Below are 20,948 nucleotides of genomic sequence, written 5' to 3' on the forward strand. Positions count from 1 at the left end.
CTTCAGTCTTTGAATAAACTTTCAGGACTCCCACTCATCTTGGGAGACGCCTGGATTTTACATCGCTTTCTTTCATCCCTCTGATCCTGAGGCCCAGTGCTAATTAGGGCTTCTACCCTTTTTTAAACACTTGGATAACCACACTCATTCTCATTCTGTTCTTGGCACCTATGAGTCTTTGCATTTGCAACCCCGCTGCAGATGGAACTCTCTGACTTTGAAAGAACCTCACTCAGTTACAATGTTCTTAGTTTCTCTAGGGCCAGGTGAATGGTCTTCGTTTTATGGAGATGTTTGGAGACGCTGTGACTAGAAAATCTGTCTCTCAACCTGCCTTAGGACTTCGCAGGAGCAGCTGCGTCCTCTGGAGGTCCAGCCAGCTGGTCAAAGTTCAGTGAGACCTCACACTTGCCAAACGGGCATCTTCTACATTTCCTGATTCTGCCAAGCTGAGGAGAGGAAGTGTGCCTAATATCTTGTGAAAGAAACTATAACATCAAATTCAAATAAAAGCTATTTTACTTATGAGTTGGCACCTGTTCTCTCCTCTCTCTTCCTTTCCTCCCGCACTTTCCCTCTCCTGCCCAGCTGCATAGAACAGTAGCTCCTGTGTGTTGAAAGCAGGTGACTTCCCAAGTCACTCACCTCTCTGCTGCTCCCTCTGGCTCCTTGTCATCACCATGACATTATCATGCAATGTATGAGAACCATGGTAATTTCTATAACAACTAAAAGTGCCTTCCTGAATAAAGGGGAGTACCTAGTAAGTGTTAGAAACTCAGAAAGGACAGTGGACTGAGTGCTTCTGTGAAGCTAGTACAATTTTGGAAAGATCTATTCAACAGCAACTTCCTAATTAAACCTGTACATTTTACAGATGAAGAAACAGAGATTCAGAGGAGGTGACACCTAGCTTTAGGTCATACAGGTTGTTTGTGTAATAAACTCTAAAGCTGCAGTGTAATGCTCTTTCTGCCTGCTGTTCTATACTGGATACCACTAAAGCCCACTGGAATATGACCTCCATAAAGGCAGAGATCACGTCTGTCTTGATAACTAATGTTTCCCCAACGCTTACCATAGAAACTACATATCTTTTGAATTAATGAATAAACTAGACTGGAGTTTATCAGACTAGGATACTCCCCCTGGTATATGATATCACAGGGAGAAAATAGGCATAGTTAAATGAGCTGTTCATTCAGATTTGTTTGTCTTGTGGATTAGCTTACATATTATAACTAACTTAAAATTTTACTTTTAGATTAATTTATATTGTGAACAGCAAATTTGCATAGATTTTAAAAATAAAATGAGGCTGCATCAAAGTCATTATGTATTCACACAAAACTTTTGACCTCTATCCCAGAGGATCTTGTGTTCTGAGATCTTCCAATTTTTATAGAGAAACTAGAAATCCAGTTTTTAACGGGATGTCTGATTTTTAAATGTTGACAACTAACTCAGAGGTTTTAAAAATGTGTGTGGAGCGAAAAATAAAAATCTTTGTTCTTGAACAACTGTTGTAATATCTGTAAAAAGCATAAACGTTTGGACAGGAAATGGATGCTGTTCAAGGCCAGATGGATACTGGTTGCTGTGGCAGCTGTTATCCTGGCCCTGGATGCTGGAGGGGAAAGAGACTTGATAAGTTAGGGTAATTCCCCCTTTAAACGTCTCCCTCTGTAGGTAGCTTGTAAGTAAGAGTAACATATTTAGATGCTTTGCAAAAAACCACAGTGACGTCACAAAACAGAGAAGCCAGAGAGAGATAGTTTGAGGAACGTTTCACATCTATTCTGTTGTGCAAGTGGTCATTAGTATGATTATGGAAAGAAATCTAAGGTAAACAGTTCATTCTACCTCATTGAGTAATGATACTATTTTTGAGAAAAATCAATGTCATTCTTATTACAGTAAGTTAAAGCATTCTACATGATAATGAGTGTAGAAATGTATGAATGATTCTGAAGACTTAATAATTCATCAATATAATCACCTATTTGGTTTGAAGATAGCTAGATAATTTTCCCACCTCAATAAAACCAACACAAGATTAATAGGTTTTCTTGTTGCCCTTTTTTGTTTTATTTATTTATTTATTTATTTATTTATTGGTGAGGAAGATTGCCCCTAGCTAACATCTGTTGCCAATCTTCCTCTTTTTGCTTGAGGAATAGTATCTCACTTTGACACAAATCATTATTTTTAAAGGGTATTTTCTCATATATTAGCTCATTTTATATCCATAAAGAAATGTTGGTACCAAACAAAGCAAAACAAAACTAACAGAAACTTCTAACTCAAAATATGTTAGAGTTTAAAATAACAGATGTCCTGTACGTGAACACTCATAGCAGCTTTAGTCATGATTGCCCCAAAGCGGAAACAACCAAAATGCCCATCAACTGATGAATGGATAAAGAAAATAAGGGATTTTCATCCAATGGACTATTATGTGGTCATGAAAAGCAGTGAAGTACTGATACTTGGATATACCCTGAAAAGATTATGCTATATGAAATAAACCAGACACAGAAGGCCATTTACTACATGATTCTATTTACATGAAATGTGCAGAATAGACTCATCCATAGAGACAGAAAGTAGATTAGTGGTTGCCAGCAGCTGGGGGAAAAGGGGAATGGGAGTGACTCTAATGGGTGCAGGGTTTTTTGTGGGTGATGTTCTGGAATTAGATAGTGGCGATGATTGCACAACTCTGAACATACTAAAAATCACTGCATTTTACACTTAAGAGGATTAAGTTTATGATATGTAAATCTCAATAAAGCTGCTTTTTAAAAAAAATAGAGCTCAAACTACGCAATAATAGATCTAGTGCTAGAGTATAAAGGAGGACTGGGGGGTGGAGAGGTCGGGACAAACGCAGACTATCCTCGTATTTCAGTCTTACGGAGGACGATGATCTCTGTGGGATCCCAGAGTCAGATTTACCTTGAAGCAAATCAGGCTTATATTTTAGGCCCTCTTATCATCCTGGGTCCCAGAAACTTGCATTTGTAATTTTCTTTTCTTTTTCTTAAAGAGAGCCTCAGAAATTGAAGAAGCACCAGACCCTGCAAAACCCATGTTTGCACCTGTCAATCCCACAGCACCATGAAAGATGGAAAAAGGACAAATGAGGCTCACAGAATTCCAGAATATCCAGAAAAGTTTCTCTTAGTGAGCTACATCCCCTCAGGGGTTAGTGAAAGGTGAACCTTTCTCTACTTTGTGTTTCTCTGGTGTGGAGAAACTTGAGATTATTTTAGCCATTTGGGGTCCCAGTGAACAAGAGTCCATGAATATCCTTCTGTCTTATAAACAGACACCTGAGTGTTTTCTTGGCCACTGAATTTGACACACTTCAGAAGGATCACAGGCATAAATGTAATGATAAAATAATATATTAAGTTACGTAGTCTTCTCATGTCCAGAATCCAGAATTCCTCATAGCACAGATCCTCAAGTCCAGAATCCAGATCATTATTTAGTGTCACAGTAAAGAGCTGCTGTGATGACAGGAAGAAGCGTGGAGGTGTGTCAGCACAGTGCAAGCAAGACACGCCATGGACGCAGCTGTTTACTGACTGGGCTGTTCTGAAACCAGTGCCCTTGACATGAGGAAAATCTCAGGAAGCTCTCCTCATAGAACTTACTCAGGCAGCAGCGTTTCTAGAGAGACCGCTAGGGAAGGAAAATTCAAGGGAAGAGAGGATAAGGGTTTCAGTCACTGGAGATGGAGTTTCTGCAGGTGAAACTCAGCAAGACACAGGATCCTGGCCTGAACTGTAAAAGCAAAGGACGAGCTTCAAGGTCACACATTAGTCCATGAACTACAAGCCCTGAGAATTTTCATTAATAGGTTGTGAAATATTTTAGTACATACCAACTGAACTGTCATGGAGCAGAGTTAACGTCACTTCCCAGGAATTGTACACCATCTTGGGGAAAGAGGCTGCACTGAAAACAGAGGCGTTTCTGGAGAACAGAGTTTAGGTTCCTCTTTACACTGTCCCTCCCCTAATTCCTCTCTGCAGACTCATCCAAGAATTCCAAGGCTCCTTGACTCTGAGGCATCAGAGCTGGAAGTACTGTGAGGAAGCCTCCAGCGCAGAACACTGGAGAGAAGGGAACACCCCTCCCAGGGCTGCCACAGCCAGGCCCACCTGCACCCTCTGGGTTTGTGCTCAGCTCCCCCTGAATCCCCCTCACTGTGTCTCTCAGAGCGCAGTAGTACACGGCCGAGTCTGACACTTGCACTGAGGCTTTCTGCAGGTGGAAGGAGCTGTCACTCCTATTAAGAGTGGCCTGAAAACCTCTGCTGTCCGCCCCCTGGTTTTCTGATGAGCTTTTCAGGAGGAGCTGAGGCTCTTTGTTTTGATACTGGACATACCAGAAAAGGGAAAAAGAATAGCTGCTCTGGTAGGTGCAGTTCAGGGTCAGAGGTGCCCCCTCGGGCAGGATAACAGGGCCTTCTGTCTGGGTCACCGAGTCTCCATTGGTCCCTCCTAAAAAAAAAAAGTAAAGGCTTTGTTATATTGGTAATGTAAGAGGGTAGTCTCCAGTTTGTTAGGGATTAAAAGTCATCCTAAAACCAAGGAATAGAACACCTTAGAAATTTTGAGTAAATTTTACTTACTCAACATCAACAAGATCACAAGTCCCGAGCAGGAGGCAGACAGCATGGCTGGGGGAGAAACAGCAGCAGGTTTTGTTTGGGAATACACCAAAGCTGAGAGGGCTGTTCCTCTATTTTCTTGATCCTTTGGTCAATCCTCTAGAAAATCTTGGCTCCTGTGTGAAGCAAGTCAACTTCTCTGCAAGATCATGTCACAGGCTGCAAAAATGAGGTGCGCTTGGAGGTGGAAGATGAATTTGTGTGAAAACACCACCCGATGGGGAGCAGCGCCCTCTTGTGGTTCTTCCTCTGTCCCTGCAGCCTGCTTCATATCTTCGAATTTTTCTGTCACCCTCTTAAAGGTGCAGAGCAATGTGGCTCCCTTGTGTCTCCCTGGTTCCAGCATCTAATGTCTGTTCACACTGAGTATTAAGCTAGTTTTGGCACTTTAGGGTGGAATGAGAGTGTAAAAAAGTACGATCTGAGTTCTCTTCTTGACATATTCTCCCACTGGTCCTCTAGAACCAGGGGATGAGCCCCTTTGCTTAGAATGTCCTCTCTTCTCTCCCCTACCTTTGCCTGGGTAACTTCTAGTCATTCTTTAAGAACCAATTTACATGCCACCCCCTTGTGAAAGCACTCACCCATCACTTCAGGCTGAATGTGCCTGTCTCTTTTCCCACCATACCTTGTACACATGTCTGTCATTATCATCACTGCATCATATTGGAATCGTTGTGTCTTTTCCAAACTGGACTTGGTGCTCCAGAGATCAGAGACTTAATCTCATTGGTCTCAGTAAGCCATTTCTCAAAATATACAGGCCCTTAGATTATAGTAGATGCTCAAAAAATATCTGAAAAATGAGTCAATAAATGAATGAGTAGACATGTCTGGTGGGTACAATTATCTTTTATGAAGTGTAGTCTCTATGAGAGCACATGTCTAGACCCCTGGTGTGACCAGCTTCTTCTAGAGTCAGATCCAGGACCTGGATAACAGGCGCATTCAGTGTTTCTCAAAATTGAATAAGGTACAGATCTTCATATAAGGGAACACTCTAATACTGACTGCTTAAAAAATATTATGGTGCCTTAATAGACACAAAAATGAAGTTAAGGATAAACTTCTTAGGCTCACAGGTCTTACATAATTACCAAATCAAACAAAATATACAATCAGTAAAATTCAAATTAAAATATTAATGTGAGAGATTATCTTCTGCTGAAGTCTAAAGAGTTGGTATAAGCTTATTAGAAGAAAGCTATAGCTGTGTGCAGTCCAATAACTCACTTGATTGAAATAATTTGGAGCTTAATGTACTATTGTCTGAATTATTGTCATTAGTTTCTAGCATTTTTAGTTTTCCTTTTCAAAAATACCATTTAAGTCACCATTATACAATTGTATTATTTAATGAAGCACCCAAAAAATCAACTCTGAAAAAAATATATATTGTGCATTGACTGCTACCCTCACATCTACTGAATTGCAAGTTGATACATTCAAACAGTGAATGAGAGTAATACATCTCCTGTCAATGGAAACACGGCAGTAACTGTGGGAATTTAGGTTCTTTAAGGTTTGACCTGTCTGTAGTACCACGTACCATATCCTAACCAAATTTTCCGAACACTTTTCTCCATTTAAACAACTGTGATATCTTTATTTGTAGAGTACCATTGTTTCATTTGTCTTTAATTTGGTAAAAATAACATAAAGAACACAAAAGCATCAAAATTAAGCAGACTATTTTAAGTTGGTCTACAGATAATTAGAAACATGTCTTTATTATTTTATTTTGTTGCCATCAAACAGAAAACTCCAAATCTAAGAATTCTCATTTAATTACTATACTCCATGAGTTGGCAAACATTTTTCTGCAATGGGCCAAATAGTAAATATTTTAGGCTTTGAAGTCTCTCTTGCAACTACTCCACTCTGCTGCTATAACATAAGGCAGCCATAGTTAATGCGTAAATAAATGACCATGGCTGTTTCCCAATAAAACTTTCTTTACAAAAACAGGTAGTAGGCAGCTTTGACCTGTGGACTGTAGTTTGCCAACCTCTGCTTTACCCCCAAAATTTACCCATAAACCTCCAAAGGTCCATGAACTGCAATCATAGAAACTCAGCCACATTTTCTTGTTTGTTCTTTCACTACAATATTATCATAGTTCTTTAAGGGGGCTTAAAACAAAGGAAATATATTAAATAAGTTAATGGATAGTAAGGAGAAAGAAGGCGATTTGATAATCTTAATGCCTAAGATACTTTGGTGCTGAGGATTCAAGGGTGGTCCCTGTCATTAAGGAGCCCAGAGTAGTGGTAGAAATAGCTTTTCATCAAGTGCTCAAAGAAATAAAAGAAAAGCTGCAAGTGTGAAAAGGCAGAGTTCTATGATTCTAAAAGTGCACTTTGAGCTTCCTTCAGCTACTGACTTGGGCAGATATAAAAGAATAAGCAGGCATTTACTAGTTTCTTTTCTTTTGAAGGGAGGAAAAAGAATTTTAGGGAAAGGAAAAAGAATAAGAAAATCTCCTAAAATGGCTATGAAGGAGGAACAAGATGCTTTTAAGAAACAAATATCATGGGGCAGGCCCCGTGGCCAAGTGGTGAAGTTTGCACGCTCGGCTTCTGCGGCCCAGGGTTTTGCTGGTTCAGATCCTGGGCGTGGACATGGAACCACTCACCAGGCCACGCTGAGGCAGTGTCCCCCACGCCACAACTAGAAGAACCCAAAACTATGTACTGGGGGGCTTTGGGGAGAAGAAGTAGAAAAAAAATATGAGAATTATTGAAGACAAAGAGAAAGAGAGAGAGCAAGAGATTAGGAACATATTACAGAATGAACTTGGAAAGGTAGCAAGATCCTAAATTATACAAGGTTTTCTGGGTTAAAATAGGAAATTTTTCTTTATTCTAAGAACAAATCGGGATCCAGGTGATTGACATGCTCAAATTTGCACTCTGACAAGACCGCCTCACTACATTGAGGAGTGATGGGATGTGTCGAATGTGCTGGGAGCAGGGGAGCAAGGGGTTAAGGTGGACTTTTGACTAGGATTGTGGGGGTGAATTGCACTGTGAGGGTTGTGATGTCTTCTGGAAGACTTTTAGGAGGCAAATTCAATAGGACTGGGAGATAGATTGGATATGGCATTTCAAAAATTAGTAACTATGAATCAAAAAAAAAATACCTTAAGTAGAAGCTGTTGGGTGGAGTTTCTGGAAATGCTGACTCAGCCAGCATTGACCTGCTTGCCTTTCGACTTTCTCTTTCTTTCTGCCAAGAAGGCGTATAAAGTGGACGGATCTCTAACAGTTTCTTAAAAGTATAAAAACGGGTGACATCTTAAGCATGAGCAACAGTGAACTGTAAAGATGCAACATGGTGAAGCTAGCATTACAGCGTCACATATGATAGAGCATTTTTATGTACATTAAAATAAACTCTACCCTGTTAAAAATACTACTACTTGAGTTTTATAACTTTAAGCTGAGTCAATCTCTAACTGATAGAGATGATGTTCATTAAAAACACAAATTCATCATTTCATCAGAAACTGATTGAATAAGCTGGGGTAGAGCCTGGTAATCAGATCTCCAAAGGTGCTCTAGGTAATTCTGATACAGGTGATGGTGCTGGTTGAAGGTCTGGCATTTGGGAAACAGGGCCATATACAACATCTCCCTTACCTCCCCCATCTTTTTCACCAAACACGCAGATAAACACAAATGCCCTCATTTTCTTCACACACACATTTTCAGTAGTATCAAAACTGCATTAAAAAACTATATTCAGCCTTTATATTTCTTGCTAGGAGCAAGAATAAACGGATGGAAAATTATTATGCATTTGATAATAAAATTACCTACTTTCACAAAACAATACTTCAGGACCTAGCAGTGGAGAACATACATGTCTCACTGGGATGGGGAAAAATTATGACGTTCTTATAAGTTCCCACTTTACTAACGGAGAAATTGAGTCTCCAAAATTACACAACTGGTAAACGGCAGAATCAGATTTGTCTCCCTCGCTCCAAAGATTCAGATCCTTGTCCCCATCGACACACAATGTATCCACTCCTCAGCTTTAAAATGAAAAGTTTGGTTGAAAGAGTCCTAAGATCTTTTCTAACTCTAAGGCCTGATGAATCTACTGTTTCCTATACAGGAATCAGAGGAAAGGGTCAGCTCATGAATCTCGAGGACCCACTAAAGTCTTGAGGGCGCTGCACACATGACAGACAAGACCTCTAATACTGAGAAGTACTTCTCCCTTCTCCACAAGTGTCCAGAGTTTACTTTTTTCTTCTTTGCTTGAAGGTCTTTAGGGCTCATTGGTCCAATTCCTTTATTTTAAGTGAGGGAATTGAAAGCTGCTACGCTGATGATGTGCCTAAGGTCATGTAGCCAGGATTGGCAGAAGTGAACCTGGCATTTCAGTTTCCCATTCTGAATCTCATACCTTTTACCTTAGTCCAAGGTGCTTCCAAAAAAATCACGATTTGAGAGGGCCTCCCTTTCATGGTGCCAGCTCTTTGTAGACTCTCTTTCATGGGAAGATGTAACCACCACCTCTACCCACTGTGGGGACTCCTAAGAGGCAGCTCTGGCAGAGTTTGTGTAGGGGCTGCAGGTGCCTGGTCAATGCTGTGTCTCCACAGCACAGAAGTAAGCATCAGAGTCTGCAGCCTGGGAAGCCGTGATGGACAGGGAGCTGCTTTTGCTGGAGGTGTCAAGCGTGACTCGTAGTCTTCCGCTAGGTTTCTCTCTTTCATTTCAACATATTAAAATCAGTCATGCAAGTCCTCTACCTGCATCTTGTCTATACCGCTGTAAACTGTTCATACTAGTTTCATAACTGCAGTTCATGGTGGCATTTTCACCCTCTGAGCACCCTGAGATGCTCAGGGCCTGAAGATTCCGTTCTCCTTGTTGGCTGTTCATCCCTAGACAGAAACACAGGGCAGAGATAAGGTGTCAGTTATTGCATTTCCACTCTCTAGTGTTTACATTTCCTTCCATAATGTTCTGGTACATTTCCAAGTTAACAAGGAGACTTTGTCCCTCAATCTTGTGGGCTCTGAACTTTGGTCACCCTGTTCCCATCACCAAGAGCCTCAACTCACTGGCCAGTTGAAGACATAGGATCACCAAAGACACTCCCAGGAGTTTCTCCATTCTTCTTCCTTATTGGGATCATAGAAGACTCAGCTCTGGGGCCTGAAATGGAGCCAGATTCCTGAGTCTAAAGTTAGCTCTCTTTACAGGATATATTTATCTAGTCCCTCTGGATCCCAGAGAGTCTCAGGTTTCTTACTTAGCCAATCAGACTCGAGCTCAACCTTTGCTTTCAATATACACATGTTGATTTCAAACCCAGTGAGTCTGAGGAGAGAGAGGCACTGCCAGCTTCTGGCAGCATTATCCTGCTGATAGAATGTGCTCTGAAACGTGAAGTGTGTACAGAGCAGATTCAGATGTTACAAAGCTCCTCTATTCTCTGCTTTCATTGAACTCCAGTTCCACCCTAAAGTAAAAACAGATGCAGTTTAATTCAGGTAAGAACTCAAGGAAGAAAGAATGTTGTGCCCATTGTTTCTAGAATACCTCTGAGAGGCACTGTTAGGTTTCTTACAATCACCTCAGATAATGAATCTGTGAGCTCCCTTTTTTGTTGAATTTGCCTAATGCTGGAATTAGATTGTTTAGAAATCAGAGTTCTTATTGGTGAAGAACAGATACTGACTATGGCTGAATTAAGTAGAAAAGGAATAAGTTAATTAATATTGGATTTGCCTCAGAATCTCCAATAGGGTTTGAGAACTGGACTCAAAAGCTGATGAGTCAGGAACAAAATAAAAAATCAGTCTGAAGAACTGTTCCTCTGAGTGTCCCATGGGCTTCTCTTCTAAGCTCCAGCCTCTGCAGGTCGTGCTTTCAAGGTTGCTAGTACAGGACACTATACAGCTGCAAAACCGCTGCCCATGTTCTCCTGGAACTAGAATCTGCATCTTGTTGCAATTACCACCATTCTTTCCTTTTCTTCATAAGTAACTCCTGAGTCAAAATTTGAGAAAGTTCATGTGCCCACACTTATCTGCAGAGTAGAGTGGATATATGAGTGTATTAGTTTGCTAGGGCTGCCAAAACAAAATGCCATAGACTGAGTGGCTTAAACAACAAAAATTTATTTTCTCACAATTCTGGAGGCTAGAAGTCCAAGATCAAGGTGTCAGCAGTTTGGTTTCTTTTTTGGTCTCTCTCTGTGGTTTTCAGATGACTACCTCCTTGCTGTGTCTTCACGTGGTCGTCCCTCTGTGTGTATGTTGTCTGTTTCCTAATCTTCTCTTTTTATAAGGGCACCAGTCATCTTGGATTAGGGTCCACCCTAATGACCCCATTTTAACTTAATTACCTCTTTAAAGGACCTGTCTCCAAAATACTGTCACATTCTGTGGTACTGGGGGTTGGGGCTTCAATATATGAGCTTCGAGGGGACACAATTCATCCCATAACAGTGAGTACCTGATATTTTCAGTTTCTTTGGCAGGAGGCAGTAGCAATCAGGAGAAGAAGCTTTGTAGTGTAGGGGAGGAAGACCTTTCCTCTCCATTACCTAGGTTCGTCTGGCCAGAGAACAAATTAAATTCACATGAGACAGAATAGCAGGAGAAAATTAAACAAAGCTTTATGAGGACCATGGCCCAGGGCCTTTCTTCCCGAAGGAAGAAAGGGCACCGAAGAAGTGGGGTGCACAGATTGGTTATATACCCCCAAACAGGGTGATTCACATATGCTTGAAATGTCCCTCCCACAATAGTCACAAGATTGCCCTGTCAGCACAGTGCTTGATGGACACAGCAGGAGGCAAGTCTATTGTCTTGAGCTGGGTGGTCACAGGTGAGTGCAGCAATCAGTTCCTAGCCTAAGGAAAGATGCTTAATCCTTAAAGAAATGCCAACATTGGGAGGGGGAGGGAAGTCAGTTACAGGAGGTTACCAGACAAACACAATAAACAAATGCAGATTTAAGTCCTTGCCTTCCCCATTGATTAAGAGTTTCTAGAGACAAGGTCATCTCCTTTCTTCTTCCTGGTACAGAGAGGGAGGCACCTTTACAGATAGAGATTTCCTTTACAATGTAAATGTCTCCTAACAAAAGGCAAGCAAGTTCCACTCCTCAGAGCCTCCTTCCCTGTCCCAGTTTATCAAAAGCAATCAGCCTCAAATAATCCTGATGCCGAAGAGACATATCTTGGTGTGGCCAATTCCAGTCCCCACAGTAGTCAGGCCATCAAAGCTGAGATTAGATCTACTCATTCAGTAGTTATTTATGCCCTCTGTGCCTATAGTCTCTTGATTGTAAAATGTGAATGATGATTAATAATACTATCTTTTTAGAGTTTTTTGAAGTTATTGACAAAATAAAATGCTACTTGGAACAGGGCTGACATTTACTAATGACTCAAAAATTACTGTTGTTATAAGAAAATGGATCCTGATGCTGAGCAGTCAAAAAGAATGGCAAACATCCTCTAGGGTATTTTATAAACATTTTCAAAAATTGATTTTAAGATGTCCTGTGCATAAAATAGAGTGAGAGATGGGGAAGAGGGAAAGAAATGAAGAAACTGTTATTTCTTCCTGATCAAAGAAGAAAGAAAGAGATTGTTGGCTGGAGCAATGTGTGTGTTAGAGAGTGCTAGGAGATGAGTCAAGAAAATGGCTTGGGTTGGATGACTGCCAGAATAAATATGGATAATTTGTCAGTAGGAAACAAAGAAATATTAAAACTTTTTGAGTAAGGAATTTGTGTTATTTAAGAATATTTAAGAAGCTATTTAAGAAGCTAAAGTTTTAATCTGTTCTTTGCCAGATAGCTCTGAAAGGTTTGTGAGGAAATTTAGAATAGTAGTTAAAAGATGTCCCCTGGCTCTGGGAAATTGAGGGACTTGTCCACTGTCTTACAAGCAATAATCTAGTTCTCTCAATATTTATATGTATTTGGCTGTATATGCAAAATGCATACCCAAAAGAAGAAAAAGAACCAGAAACATTACTGTTCCCTGGCGAGGAGAACTTGAGGTTAACTAAGTGGGGTGAAAGGGAAACTTTTCATTGTGCCTTTTGAATTTTAAACCAGGAGAATTCATTTCTCATTCAAAAATGAAATGGGTGAAAAAATATGCCTATAACAAATAGTCTGCATTAGAGGAATTCAAGGATGGTTCAACATTAGAATATCCATTAACATAGTTCTTCAAGTTGAAAAAAACAATATCCATATAACCTTGAAGATAACAAAAAATAGTAAACTTCAAAATATATTCCTGATAGAAAATCTCAACTAATTAAAAATAAAATATCTAATCCTGTTGCAAGATAAAGCATATCTATTCAAAATATATCAGCAAATGTTATACTCAATAGTCAAAAATAAATGTCATTTGTTTTAAAGTTAAGAGAAAGGATAAGATTGTTCATAAATATCCATTAAATGATATCCTAACAATAATCTTATAATAGTATAATATAAAAGAAAGATTCTATTCATAATACCAAGAGTTAAATGTCTGTGAGGAAACTTAAGCAAATTAAGAAAACTAAACATCTTTTAAAAGAAACGTAAAACAAAGAATAAATTTATATTTTATATGTTAATAGGAATCAGTGTTCATTAATTAATATTAATAGAAAGATGTAAATTATAAGGTTTGTACTGCTTGAAAAATAATTTTTAAATTTAATACTGATAGAAAAAATATTCAAACTAAAACAGATTCAAGAAGCCTATCTTTTATATAGCCTTTGAAAAGATATAATCTGGAGAAGCAGTATTTTTTCCTTCCTATCTGAATTTTTGAGAATTATGCTCTTTATATATTGGATTCACAAACGTTAATAGGACGTAGTTATGTATTGGTGAAGTCCCTGCCTCCAATCCTACCAGACATTTAGTCAGCTCTTTCAATTTGACACCCAATTTTTTTAATCCCAAATAAGTGGTAAAATCTTATAAGCTTTAAGGTAGACAAAGAAAAGGAAAAATACCTACCAGAGAGAGAATCAGGTTAGTTTCCACTGAAACAGTAAATGCTAGAACAGCACTTCTCAAAATGTGTGTCTGTGGATCACCAGAAGATTGCAAGAGTATTTCAGGTGATCTGCAAGGTAAAACCTATTTTAATAATAATACTAAGATATTATTTGGGTTTTTCACTATGTTGACGTTGACAATGATGGTGCAAATGAAATTGCTAATATCTTGACACGAGTAAAATCAATGACACCAAAATGTTCTAGTAGTTATTGTATGTATCCATCACCATCACATACTTGCAAAGGAAAAAAAATTACTTAAAAATGCCATTGATGAATAAGTAAAAAAAATTTACTAAATCTTGACCCTTGTGTATTTATCTTCTTAATATTCTGTGTGATGAAATAGGGAGTAAACATAAAGCATGTTTGCGGTATACTGAGCATGATGGTTGTCTCAAGAAAAAGAATTGTTACTTTTTATATTTACTTTTATATGAATTTATTTAACATTCCTTTACTAAGTACATATTGTGTGCTGAAAATTGTGTTAGAAGGTTGGATAAAAACCAGAGAGAACACCATATCTCTTCTCTGGAGCCTCTGGCACAACAGGAAGAGAAGGCAAGATAAAGTTTTAATGCATTGTGATGGGTGCCAGGGTGAAAATAAATCCCCATTGTACAGTTGTTAGAAAGGGAGGGTGAGGGTGTAGCTCCAGAAGTCATGAGATGCTTAAAATATAAGAAGCTGCTTGGGCTGGAAATTGAACAATCAGTAGATGGAATGATAAACACCACAACAATTCAAGGACTTGTCACCTCAGTGAAGTTTCTAGGGGTCCACTGGTCCAGAAAATGTTGAGAAATCCCCTCTAAGGTGAAAGACATATGGCTGTACCACATACCACCTGCCACAGGAAAAGAGGCACAAAATTTGGAAGAGGAAACTGTACAGTAGGTTCAATCTTCTGTGCAATCTACTTTACCACTTTGGTCTTATAATCCAGCAGATCCAACAGAGGTATTTGAAGTTTCCATGGCAAACAGGATGGAAACTTTGGGAAACACCAAAAGGAGAATCACAGCCTAGTCCTCTAGTGTTTAGGGAGAATATATGCCCTTTTCTTCAAGTAACTATTCTCCTTTTGAGAAACAGCTTCTGACTTGCTGATTGACCTTGGTGAAGTCTGAATATCTAACAGAGAACAGATGGCCATGCAGCTTGAACTACCATCATGAACCAAGTGTTGTCTGACCTACTTGCCCACAATGTTGGTCACACCCAGCAGAAATATATCATCAAGTGAAAATGGTATATGAGAGACTGGGCTCAGGCAGACCTAGAAGGTACAGGTAAGTGGCATGAGTAAACGCCTCAGCTTCCTTTGTCACCAACTTTTCTGATATTTTCTACTCTCCCTTAATACATGCCTATAGCCTCCCGAGGAGTTCCTTGCAATCAGTGAACTGAGGAAGAAAAACCCCAGGCCTACTTTTGAAATGGATTTGTACCACACAAAACCAGCACTGTTATAACCTCATCGAAGGACAATGGGGAAGGAAAATCCCCCCAAACATCAGGTGGTTCATTTTGGTTGTCCATTTTATCTAGAGTGAGAGACAACCACAAGTACTGATCTACATTGATTCATAGTCAGTTGCTAATGGTTTTGCTGGATGGTAAGAGACTTGGAAGGAACAGGATTGGAAGACTAGTGACAAGGAAATCTAGGGAAGATATATCTGGATGGGCCTCTAAGAATGGGCACAGACAATCAAGATAATTACGCTCCTTGTGAATACTGACAAAGGGAAAACCACTTCAGTGGAAGATCTTGATGATGAACAAAATGATATACTCTATGGATGTGTCGACTTCTTTCCCCAGACACCCCAATGCTTGCTCAATGATCCCAGAAACAGTGGCCTTGTTAGCAGGAATAGAAATTATGCATGATCTCAAAAGAACTGATTTCTCCTTATCAAGTTTTACTTAGCTAATTATACCGCCAAATGCCTAGTCTGTTAACCACGGAGACTAATGCTGAGCCCCTAATATGATGTCATTCCCCAGAGGGACTGCCCAAACACATGGTGACATGTTGATTGCATTAGACATCTTCCATGGTAATGGTGATGGCTGAAATTTTTCATCACTGGAATAGACAAAAATACTTACGGATTTTTCCTCATTGCTTCTGCCAGCATCATCTTCATGAACTCACAGAATGCCTAACTTCATCAAGATAGTCCCCTTAGCATTTCTTATGCTGAAGGAACTATTTTCACAGCAAAGGATTACAGCAGTGAGCACAAGACCATGGAATTACCTAGTCTTACCATTTACCCATGTCCCAAAAGTGACTCGTCTGTTGAAATGTAGAAAGGAGTATTGATTCAGTTATGACATTAGTTAGAAGACAATCCCATGAAAAGACGGGGTTCTGGCCTACAAGATGGAGTATATGCTTTATTATATGCCATTGTCTTTTTCTCTTCCCTCACCGTAATTATTTTATATACAAATTCCTGGAGACTAACTTTACAACTTAGTCTGTATACAACAGCAGATTCTGTGGAATTTCCTCTGAATTTTAGAAGTAATTAATATATAGTCAGAACTCCATAGTGACTGTTGGAAGAATAATGTTTTAGGAGGTTCCGTATTTGGGGGAAAGGATGAGAACTTCTTCACTTGTTTAAAGGACTGATTTAGCTTGTTAGATGGAAACATAGAGTCATTTCCTGGTTGTTTGGAAGTTCAAATGTGTGTGGAGGGGTCCATTTGAAAGACCAATAACCAGAAGGATGAGAGGCGCTAGTTATCAATTGATTGCCTTTCAATTCCAAATCCCCCCTTCATTGTCCTATTTGTGATTCTGGACCTGGACCTTGTAAACATTTCTCCTTTGCTGGCTGGCATGATATTAAGCTTTGTCAGTAGAGGGAACTGGAAGGACACTACAGAAGGAAGGGGCCTCTCTTCCTGGTTCTGGCATGTTTTCCTCACTTCTTTTTCCTGCAGTGCTTGGCCAGCCTGTGGGACACCAGTGACACTTACTCCCAGCAAAGTTCAGTGACAGCTCACAGGTGGTTTCTTGCAAATTTCGTGAGCACCCGAAACAAGTTCAGCCCCACTCCTTTGCCAGTTTCCTGTAAATTCTGTGGGAACCCTGGTGTGTGTCTTCCCCCTTGGCAGCCTTTTTCTCTGACACATCAGCAAACTTCTCCACCATCCAGCAGGCTACCGCCACACACCCCTCCATGAGGTCTGAATCATAGATTCAGCAGGAGAATCTCTGCTGCTGGAGAAGGGGGCATGTATTACATTGTGCTACTTACTTTGGAACTCTGGCTTAGTCCTAGAGATAAGAACTTCTCCTTACATATGTTATTCCTATGTTCTTTACAGTTATTTTAACTCATTAGTAATTGATTCTCTGCTATTAATTAATAATTCTTTACATTAAACTTTCCTTGTTCAAATTACTGCTTTTTTCTCTGATTGTGCCTTGACTGAGTTAGTAGGAGTCCGTGACGTGCATGAGAGGAAAGACATTAGATGCAGAAAGATCAGCAATCACATGTCACAAAACAGTGTGGTACTTGTAAGGAAATGTGCTTAAGTATGTGGTGGTGAATACATGCGGGGTGGATGGGGTGGCAGAGGAGTCAGAGAGGTGGGACTGTACCACTTTAAACCTGGACAGTTCCAGGGTCTCTTCTGGGCCAAAAAAAAGATTTTTTTATGCTGTGCTATATTGTTTTTATTTCAAAAGTGCTTTTTCCAGGTACTACTAGACAGAGCAAATACACTTACTATTCTGAAAACTTATTAGGCAGAGTAGATTATGAAAAAAATTCCTGGAAATTTTTAAGGTTAAGCTATAGCTTACAGATGACTGATGATATTATATCTAAGAGGTAAACTCAGCGTCAGTCTCTAGAGAAAGAATGCCCCACTGTGGCCAAATAGAGAACTGACAGAGAAATATTTTCTGTAACTCCTGAAGGGTTTGTGCTCTGCTTCCCTTGTAAACCCAGTCACTGTGTCACTCAGAGCGCAGTAATACATGGCTGAGTCTTCCTCTTGAGCTGATGGTTTCTTCAGATAGAAGGACTTCTCACCCTTGTTAAGGTTGGCCGTGAAACCTTTGATGCTCTCTACTGAGGTGTGTTTCAGGAGTAACTGGGGACCTTGACTGGGGTACTGGACATACCAGAAGAGATAAGGACTCACTGAAGATGAGTAGCTGCACTTCACGTGCACTGGGGCCCCTTCAACGACAGAGATGCGGTCCTCAGTCTGAGTCACTGTCTGGGCTCGTGCTCCTCCTGTAACACCAAGTCTGGATCAGGTGAGTCTTGCAGACTGAGGAGAATATTTCTTTAAACTGATTCTAAATCAGAAGACCATAGAAAGAGAATAAAAAGAGACTTTACTCACTGAGTGTGAACATCATCACAAGCACTGAGATGAGGATGGGCTTCATGTCTGAGCTGTGAGGAGGCAGGAGGCTCTTTTCTGGAAACAGTTCAGCCACATGGACACTCTGACTGAGCGGTGAGTGAGTTTACTCAGTGGGTAAAGCAAAAGCTCTTCCTCAAAGGGCTCATTGCTTTCTAACTTTCTACCGAGTTCAATTTGTGTAGCATCTTCCTCTAAAGGCCAAATTTGATATTGCAGATAACCTCAGTCTTCAGAAAGCCTTGAAACTCTCAAAGAGAATGAAGAGGCATTTCCTCTACCGTTAATGAGACATCTCGTAAAGCTCTAGTAATTGAAAAAGTATGTTATTAGAGAGGTCCAGCTAGAGAGGTCAATGGAACAGAATACAAAGTCCAAACAAACAAATTACTTACGGAAATTTAATTACAATAAAAATGAGGAAAAGATGGTATATTCGATAAAATGTGACTTCATGAATGGAGAGTTACTTAGAAATTAACAAATAAATTTGGATGCCTACCTTAATATCCGTTACAAAATAAATTCCAAATGAAATAAAATTTAATGTTCTAAAATAAAAGACAAACTTTTTTAATAAAATTTAGAATAGTCATAAATTTTCTAAGCATGGCAGTCAGAAAGCATAAGGGAAAATATTAATAGATCACACTTTATAGAAATTTAAACTTCCTTACAGGCATGTCAATGAAATGTTTAAATATCACCAGATCAGATTATTTTCCATCCATTTTCATGGAGTCTGAACTTTACCACACCAGGAAGCGGCCCTTTAGAATTTTCATTTTACAAGTATTTTTTTTAAAATAAGCTATAAATAAAGGAATGATCATTTGGCCTAGGAAGAAGGCACTTCTAAAAAGATGGTAGGTTGAAAATGTCCCTGATCCCCTGTGCTTAGCCAAGGAGTTTCTGTGGTGACCAGCCAGGCTATCTCAAGAGAACTCAAGTGAGGGAACCCATTCAGGGCTCATATATGAATCTGGGGTCAGGTAACAGGTAGCTCCAGGATGAAGAGCAGAAAACCACAGATCATGGAGGGAGCTTGGCCTGCAGAGATCAGTGGACCTGTAAGAAGGAAACTAATTCTGTTGAGAAGCCTCTCCTCTAGCCCCCAAATGGCTGAGAAGAAAGTCACAGGCAGGCTGAGTCCCATCTGTCCTTAATAAAGAGGAGGAAAGAGAGATCAGAGAGCAAAGAGATATTTTTCTAGTTTTTCAGCAGAGTACTGACATTGCTGCTGATATCAGCGCCCTGCTTTCTGCGACATTGCTGACCACAGGCACAGAAACGTCTAGGCTTTTCAGCCTCACAGGATTGCCTCCACTTAAAGTTCCCCAGTAATCAGACTGCCAGGAGGAGAGTAGAGAAAGGAAAGGATACCTCAGAGAGAAGCAAGGGCTTCATCTAGGTCAAGTATAGCCTGAAGAAATTATCAGGGTCAGTGACCAAATTTCCTTAGCCAAAAATCAGGACACATAGCTTGAAAAGTGATCCAGAATTCATTTACAAGAAAGTTCTCATGAAGAAAGAATACCCCACTGAGAGCACTGTTTATTAATTTAATTCTCTTAAAAGAATAAATACAACTTAATCAAATTAGGAGAATTCTGTAAACTTCAGACTTACGGTCATCAGGAACAAATACAATGTCTCTGACAAGAATTTTGTTGATGGAAAGAGAAATAAGACTTGTATCCAATGACTACATGACCTCGTTTCCATCTCCCTTCTCCTCCTGTCCAACACTTCCCCCAACACCTTGCAGGTACACCTGGCTGTTTCTGCTCTGAGACTATGAATACAGGCCAAAATTTAAGTAACTGTGGCCAGTTTCTTTCTCCTAATCGCTCTTTTCTTTTCTCTCTTTTCTCCTTTTTCTCTATGCATGTTATTATTTTTCTCCCATTTCATCTCCTCATCTCTTTTTTCCTGGTTTTTTTTTTTTTTTGTCTCAGAAGAGGTATTATAGACGGTAGAAATCATTGGAATAATTTTGAAGTGAGAGTGAAGGCTCATATTTCAGAATTTTTAGTCATGAAAATCAAAACTGTGTATAGGTGATGTAGATGTTTTCTTCTGGAGCTCCCAGCTTTACCACGGCCCTGGTTCTACTCAGTTCTGCTTGGGGAATCTTCTAGATTATGCTTACCAGAGCAGCAGACCTTCCTCGCAGATGAACGTGTGGAGACTCCCCCTGTTCTTATAGTATATGACTAGTTCAGAGGCTCCCTTAACTGCTGCTGACCCTCATTCAAATTTTGATGAAGATTCAAGTATCGCAGAACTTGAGAAAAAAGCTCCTCATTTAGAGAAAAGCCTGGAGAGCCTCTTAGTGGTCTAAAACCATCAGGCCAACTACTCATCAGCCTCACCAGATCCCCAGAGCCCTCATTCCATTCTCTCCGGAGGACCATCCACAGATTATCAGGAGCAAAAGAACTCTCAGTCTGGATCAGGATCTCTTTTTTTTAAGTAAAATGCTTTCTTCTTCAAAATGCCACTTAATGGCATATATCTTAAAGCCATTTAATGGCATTTATCTTAAAATATTTCATCAAATTGCATCTGTAGTGTTGAATGTGATTTCTCAAGGCTATTTCAAAATAAGTCCACAGCAATTTACGGAAGGTCTTCTATAAGTTAGATTTTGTGCTAGGTCTTAAGAAATTAAAAAATGAATAAAATGTTGTCTCTACTCACAGACTTTGCAGCATAATAGGAAAGATAAACATGTGTGTGTGTGCGTTCACATACGAAGTGGCATCCCAAAATGAACCCAGAAATAAGAAGGCATCTCGT

The 20,948-nt window shown here is 39.7% G+C and overlaps 1 pseudogene and 1 gene segment (V, D, J or C); both read right to left on the reverse strand.

Moving 5' to 3' along the window:
* Positions 1-4,045: 4,045 nt before the first annotated feature.
* On the reverse strand, positions 4,046-4,691 carry LOC124235064 (T cell receptor alpha variable 18-like; annotated as a pseudogene).
* Positions 4,692-9,432: 4,741 nt separating this feature from the next.
* LOC124235065 (T cell receptor alpha variable 16-like) lies at positions 9,433-18,171 on the reverse strand. The segment is given in 3 exon segments: positions 9,433-9,584; positions 17,642-18,013; positions 18,126-18,171. Coding segments are annotated over 3 exon segments (570 nt in total).
* Positions 18,172-20,948: the final 2,777 nt, after the last annotated feature.

The sequence above is a fragment of the Equus quagga genome, chromosome 2, assembly GCF_021613505.1.
Source record: "Equus quagga isolate Etosha38 chromosome 2, UCLA_HA_Equagga_1.0, whole genome shotgun sequence".
Taxonomy (NCBI): Eukaryota; Metazoa; Chordata; class Mammalia; order Perissodactyla; family Equidae; genus Equus; species Equus quagga.